The 7,202-nt window shown below is 38.8% G+C and overlaps 1 protein-coding gene across 1 annotated transcript; it reads right to left on the bottom strand.

Moving 5' to 3' along the window:
• Positions 1 to 983: 983 nt before the first annotated feature.
• LOC105207668 (quinone oxidoreductase-like protein 2 homolog) lies at positions 984 to 2,548 on the bottom strand. Its single transcript, XM_011177242.3, has 4 exons — positions 2,216 to 2,548; positions 1,774 to 1,952; positions 1,477 to 1,617; positions 984 to 1,394 (listed from the first exon to the last, which is right to left on the bottom strand). The coding sequence occupies exons 1-4, from the start codon at positions 2,390 to 2,392 to the stop codon at positions 1,187 to 1,189; spliced, it is 705 nt and encodes a 234-aa protein (XP_011175544.2). The 5' UTR covers positions 2,393 to 2,548; the 3' UTR covers positions 984 to 1,186.
• Between the last annotated feature and the right edge of the window lie 4,654 nt (positions 2,549 to 7,202).

Genomic DNA, 7,202 nt, shown 5'->3' with positions numbered 1-7,202 from the left:
ATGTGTACAAAACGTGTACTTTGAACTACATAGTTGAATCCTGTAGATAACGTCCACAATTTTTTGGATCTCTTCCGTGTTATGTCCACGATTTTGTGATTTTGTTCCGTTATGTTTACGATTTTAAGTTTATAATTTTATAATTCTCTTTCTAATTCTCGTGCTATATGCGTGAATTTTTTTCGTTCTTTATGCAAGCGCGAGAGAAACGTTAATTAGATAAAGACGAACAATTAATCTCTCTGAACTCTTATAAGATAAAAAATTTACAATTAATTAAATTGACTGTAAAGTATCGTTATTGAGATTTTCGGAAGTTACCATATTGAAGATCAACAACTTTGGATGAAGCTTAATTAAGTGAACTTGACAATAATAAATGGAACCTTGATTGGTTGTTGATAAGATCACAAAAATAGATTATCGTATTATTTTATAGATTATCCTAAAAATGAAAATTTTTCTTAGAATTCTTGATATAATTTTATAGAATTTTTATATAATTTCAAAACTTTCAGAATTTCTGTTTAAAGACTATGAAATTAAATTTCTCAGATTACAACAATTTTTACTAAGGTAGCTACACGAAAAATAATATTTAATTCTGCTGTTCTATTCGACCTATTCGATCTATTTGACTTGAAGTATGCTTAATTTTCTTAGTAATATTTTATTTAAAAACTTATTTCTTTGGTATTTTAATGATTTCTGTTAAGCTGTCTTTTCTGTGAAAATGTTTTATTTTTTATTTTCTAGAATTTTTTGATCGTATTGACTCAAATGGTATGATAGTGTACAAAATTCGAATGAAATACAGTAGAAGTAATACACGTTATATTGATTAAGATAAGTAATCGTGTATCAATATCATTTAATAAAGCTAATACAAGAAACATAATAGAAATTTACTTCAAAGAGAATTTTGAAAAAGTATCAGGCTTGAAAATGAAGAGATAGTAATTTTAGACATAGAAATGCAAACACATTAAAATTTATTATGCTGCTCATTAAATCAAATACAAACTCGCCAATGGCGTTTCAAAAACATATTATTTTTATTAATGAGATAAAAGCACAACTCACGAAACGCACTGTACGCCATCTTGGAAAATATTGCTGGCAGGAGAAAAGGAACAATAAATCTAATCTGCCGACTGTACAGAATTGAATGACACATTTAATACATCTAATTATAAGACTTATAGTCTTCGTTCTCAAAGTCGTCGCACAGAGTTATCCGATCACGATCCTTCATGTCGATCAACACTTTCCCGCTGGGCACCGTAGCGTAATAATTGAATGCATCATTGACGTGGTGCAGACCGAAAATCGCCGAAATGCGAGGACGAATCGCGCATTCAGACTTATAGTCCAGCACATGCTGCATGGTCTCCCTGCGTGCAGAGAGAAACACATCACGTTCCGCTCGATCAGTTGTATAAATGATCATCTTGACTCTTAAGAAATAATTTCGACCTGTACACTAATGTGTCGGCAACTTTGTAATGCTCCGCAGCAACTGCGAACACCGTGCAGTTCACTGGTACGTGGGAAAGATCGAGAGATCGTTTGTTTCGCGCATCACCTAGGAGAGCGATCAGACCATCATGTTCCAAACTGAAAAAGAAGATACGCGCGCCATATAATATAGCAAATGTTGCAAAATCCGCACATCAGTCCAATAGTGTATTAACCAATAAGAGTTGGCACCTCAGACTATCGATAAAAGGAACCTTATAATCTAGTTTTCCAACATAATACGCGTAATTTCACCATTCGGCGGCATTCCGAAAGCACGGTCCGCCCTCGGTCTCGATCATTACGCGTACTTCTTTCTTTCCGCCGATTTTCTTCAACTTGTACGGCAGGTAACGTTCGTTTCTACATATCACCGTCGCGCCGAGATCCGCGCACAACTCGGCCCGTCTTGCATCGTCGCATACAGCTATCGTCTGTAGAGAAAAGAATTTCTTAAGGAAATTTCCGCCTCCTGCGGACAATTATCCATAAAGTAGCTAAAAAAATAATTAAAGCGAACGTATCGAGATCTTTATGTGTCGTACATAATATACGTTCGCGGGACCTTGATCTCTCATTTATCAACGTTTGATGAAAAACGCAGATAAGTGTAATACATTCAAAAAGAAACGTATAATTTTCATTCCTTCTTTCATTACTTACTTGTCGTAATAAATAATGAACTCGAGATGAATACCTTGGCTCCGAAGACTCGAGTGGCGAGATCGATGACGGCGAGAGCAGAGCGCGAGTGCGTCGCGTTAACGAGGAGGCACTCGTTTCTCTGGACGCGGGCTCGACGTCCGATCGCCAGTAACGCCGAGAAATAATCGTCCGTGACGGCCGCCGCGTTTTTCAGAGTCGCCCGCCTCATTAATCTGAACACGTCCTAACGTTTACCCGGCTCGATTATTCTCTCAGCGGGACCGTGCCCGGCGGAATGCGGCGCGCGCGCGATGAAGAAAGTCGGCGTGAGTATTATACGCGCGCAAACCACCGACGGCGGGCGGCGTGATGGTATTTGCAAATTACGATCTTGCGGCGTATCCGCGGTAAACCAGATCTGTCTGAGGCATGCAAATTAAGACGCGCCCTCTCCTTTTCGGGGGGAGGGGGTGGGTGGTGGTGGTGGGGGGTAATACGCCCTACTCTGTAATGAGCCAGGCAGCTTTCGGCCAGACCGCCGCAGACGGGATAGTTGTGCACGACGACTTCCTCGCCCATCTGATAGCCTGTCCGCTCGTGTGCCAGTCTGCCCATTTCCAGGATCGTGCCCGACACCACGAAACCGAGGACCATGGCCGGCTCCGGAGTTCTGCGGTGTTCGCCGCTCCAGAGAAGCACGTCGCTTCCGGTGAGCCCGCAGAAGCGCACGTCCACGCGAACCTTTCGACGAGAAAAAATCTTGCGTGAATCTCGCGTGGCGCAAAAAAAGGGTGGCGTTGGCGAAGCCGCGACTTGGAGAACGAACGGCGCGCGTCGCCGGTGAGCGAGCGAGCGAACGGAGAAAGTGTCTATCGCTCGCTGAAATTTCAGCCCGGCGACTTTTAACCTTCGTGCTCGGATCGCGAATCCTTAAGTGAAAGTGAGATTTTCACAAGGCGCAAGCCACGAGTATCGCCGCGATTCCTTGTGAAATTCCGCGATTAGACCGCGAATGGTGCGACATTGCATCGCATAGCGCGGCGTCAAAGTTCACCGAGAGACCGGCGTTTACCTAGCCGTCTCTACATGTCCGCGTACATAGAAATTGCAATGCTGCGTGTAGAGCAGGAAGTAGTGATTAATCCGTAATGAGGAAGGAAAGGAAACGGCTGAATTCAATTTAAAAAGAGTTACTTTGAGAAATTATTTTATAATGCAGTTAATGTCCATTTCTATTAATGTGAATTAACTTTAATCCCGATTAATATACTCCTTATCCTTTTCCAATGTCCATTTCCACTAGTGTAGATTAACTTTGATCTCGGTTTAACTTATTGATAATCGTCTACTTGTAATTTAACCTAGTCTACCGTTTTAAATGTTTTTTTTTGAAATTTTAATAACAATGTGTTAACGCGCTTGTTTTTTTAGAAAACGGCCCAATTAGTAAGCAATGGATGGAACGTATTTTATAACAATGGATTTATTCTTCTTGCATATTATACAAGAATGTTTCGACTATCTTCATCAATTTAATAATGACATATAACAAACGTATTTAGAAAAACGTATATAAAATGACAAGTTTACTCTCAAACATCGCGTATCCTACATTATTGAAATTCTAAATTATTAGTAAAGTCTTTGTTAAGAGACAATGCCAAACAACACTTAAGGCGAATAGATTACATGTAGTCTATTCAAGGTTCGTCTAGGTGAAATTATTATAATTAATTATTCATTTAGACGTGAGAAATCCGTTAAGTTCTAATAATGCTCATACATTATAAAATTAAAACTAACAGACTTGATAACAATAAAATGGTTTCCAATTATTTTAATATTAATATTTTTGAAGTTAAGTAAAATAAAATAAAACAAATAAAAAGTGCGTTATCTAATGATTCGTCTATGTGTTTTCTATCGTGAGGATAACTGTCGAAACTATTAAAAAATTTTAATATTACGTTCTTAATTTTTTTTATATCAACGACTAAAGAAGACCAAGTTAGGTTGAAACATATGTATCGTGATTTGATGTAATTTTTTTAGTTTAAATACAACTTTTGCCTTAAAGTAATGTTTAATTAAGCGCTACCATCTTCGCTATAAAGCTCGATGCAGCCGATTTTTTAATTATTATTTGTATATTGACGAGCTTGTATATTTACATTATTATTCTCTATCTTTTTCTAGTTCTAAGAATTATAGAGGAAAAATAATGAGTAAGTTAAAATGATCAAAGTTAGTCTACATTGATAGAAATAGATATAAGATGACTAAGGACGTGGAAGAACGTTTTTTTTCTTAAAAACCTGTGTTTGCTGAATTGTCTCTTCAGGAATGTGTTCCACTTTTAGATCACACGGTCTATGCAGGACCGCAGCTTGCAGCTTCCTTTCGGTGTGCGCGCTGCGCGTTAGCACGACTGTCTTCCGAATTCCTTCCAAGCACGTAGCCAATCTAGCAAGCTTACTGTATCGAATAAATATCTTGGAACTTTTCTCGGCAAGAGTTCGCGGCTCAGCGAGCAACTTCATAATTCATAACCTGTTACAACGTCTAGACGGTTTCCTGCAAATTCCTGCTTTCGAGTGGCTCGAAAAAAAAGACGATCGCATAGCCAATCGATCATATTTACGTTTTCTCTCCACGTGCGATCATCTTCTCGGTAAAAATTACAAGATTTCTAATTTAATTGATTGCTCTGCTCTAATGATAATATTTAAAAATGTCGCCACATCAAAGTTCGGGAATCAAAATATTTCTGTAAAATATAAAATCTACGATAGCGCAAATAAAAGGTAGATCTTTGTTTCGTTAAGGGATTCAATCCTGCGAAATCTAAATCTTGCGACAAGGTTCCTCCTTCGTACGATAATCTCGAATACGATTCTCGATTTGCAGTGGCGTTAATTTTTCTCATGCAAAAACCTCACTTGATTTACCCATCATCTCCGGTCTCTCGTACCTCTTCAAGGTAAGCGGCTCTCTCTCGAGAAGCAGGCGAGCCCTCGTCTCGGCCTCGCTATAGGGCTGGCTCTAGCACGCGTTCGACCTTCTGCCCGCTCCTAAGATCCCCATAAGGTTGTTTATCTATTCGCTGCTTTTGGCATTTACCTCTCGCGTTTGTCCCAAGCTAGACCCGCTCGTGGGACACGCACAGCTTAATGGCCTCGGCCATTAAGCTGTGCGACGTCATCATAACTCACGCCTACTCGTTTCCTGTTCCCTGTGTCGCACCACCGTTTACCGTCCACCTTACCCACGCCGAGATGTTCTCCTGTTCATGTGAGGCCAAACAGAGAAGACGATGGAAAATTAATCGATGGAAGGGTTGCGATGGAAGGCTGGCGAACAAAGCCAGCCACTCGCCACTCTTTTATCCCGCTCGTCTTATATATCCCTAATCTCCAGCCAAGTCAATTCGCACCGCTTGTAAAAACTCGCATAACGGGCATCTGCAGCAACAACTGCGGTGAAATTACACTCGTATAATCCTAATCAGTACCGTGCACGCGAGAAGTGGTGGATGTGAGGCATCTCGCGGAACGGTGAAAGCGTATCGTCAGGCTGAAAGGAGAGACGGAGTCTCGAGATCGTCTCTCTCTTCCTCGAAAGAGAGGACGCCGCCGTGCTTTTTATAGTATCCTTGGAGGCCAGGACGAAATTCGTTCGAACCTGCTCAACCGTAACTGATTCAGCACCGGACTCGCGCGGGCGAGTTTAACGCCTCGGTACCGGCGACTAAAATGATACGCGACGTCGTTCATGATACCCTGATGGGGTGCAGTCTGAGTTTGGTATCAAATGGCCGACCATAGGACGAGTCACGAAGCAAAACGAGGATTCCCGCATCGTCATCTTGAACGTCGCCGTCGAGTGAGAACAGCGATGGTATCGCGAGCATTTATTGGAGGAAGTGGGCGTCCGCTCGTATGTAGCATGCGTCCCGTCGCGATATCAATGCCGGCACATTTACCATACAGACCGCTACGGAATATTTGCGTAATATCTTCACCATAATTCTATCGTGGCAATTCAATTTTTGCTTTAAAAAAGCGAATTTTATCATGTAACATTATGTACTTCTATCAAATTTAGGGAATTTAGTATTTGAGGAAAGAAAATAGAGAAACCGAATGAAGCAGATGATATATTAGAACGATAAAGTTAAGATGTGAAAATACGGAGCAGGCAAATACTGGATGGAAAAAAAGAGTTGCATATTTTTGGAGAACACTATGTGAAGAAATGTAAAAAAATCACATTAAATCTTACATTAGTTTGGCGAATTAGAAAATAAATAAGAAAAGTATTATAAATAACTTATTAGCAGGCGGATTTAAATAGAACGAAAGATATTAAAGAAACTAGGTAAAAAGATAGAAAAAATTAAAAAAAGAGAAAAAAAACAAGGAAAAGGGAAATAAAGAGGGAGAGAAATAGTTGGAAAAGGAGATAAGAAGTTTAGATAGAAATAAAAATAAAGTAAGATGGAATAAGTGAAAGTAAAGAGAGGTATTTAGTAAATGAAATATGAAGAGGTAATACGGATTATGGCTGTTACTTTAGAGAAGAAATAACATAAATTGAAAGAATAATACAAATGTATAAATATAAATGGATGTAAGGTATTATTATAAGTATGGGTATAAAAAATAATGCTGGATTTAAAAAGATGGATGAATAAATGTGAAAATTTCGTAAAACAAATCCCCTTCTTGATTTTGTATAAGCTGAAGAGAATAAATATATTATAGCAGGGGAAAGTTGTTGAATGCATATCGGTCTTCCAAAGCGTTCCTTTTCAATATTTTACATTTTTACTTCAGATAAACAATATTTCGTAATTAAAATAAAAGTAAATAAGAAATAAACAATATAGATGAAAATTTAACAAGTTTGATTTTGTTTTGTGCATGCTGTTAACAGAAAAACATTTACATCTGATGTAAATTTTTCGTTAACTTTTATAGCTTATAATAAAGTAATTATACAATTTTATTTTGAATTGTTATGCTTTCATAAAAGAAAGC

This window comes from Solenopsis invicta, chromosome 15, assembly GCF_016802725.1.
Source record: "Solenopsis invicta isolate M01_SB chromosome 15, UNIL_Sinv_3.0, whole genome shotgun sequence".
NCBI classification, from domain to species: domain Eukaryota; kingdom Metazoa; phylum Arthropoda; class Insecta; order Hymenoptera; family Formicidae; genus Solenopsis; species Solenopsis invicta.
The sequence above is the reverse complement of the archived record's forward strand: the minus strand, read 5'-3'. Positions and strand labels throughout refer to the sequence as shown.

Bases quoted from the DNA above. Each gene is read 5' to 3' on its own strand.
- LOC105207668 (XM_011177242.3), bottom strand. From the start codon at position 2,392: ATGAGGCGGGCGACTCTGAAAAACGCGGCGGCCGTCACGGACGATTAT. The intron at 1,953-2,215 runs GTATTCATCTCG...TTTTCTCTACAG, and splicing joins CTCGAGTCTTCGGAGCCAAG to ACGATAGCTGTATGCGACGA. The intron at 1,618-1,773 runs GTGAAATTACGC...CTTCTTTTTCAG, and splicing joins TTTCGGAATGCCGCCGAATG to TTTGGAACATGATGGTCTGA.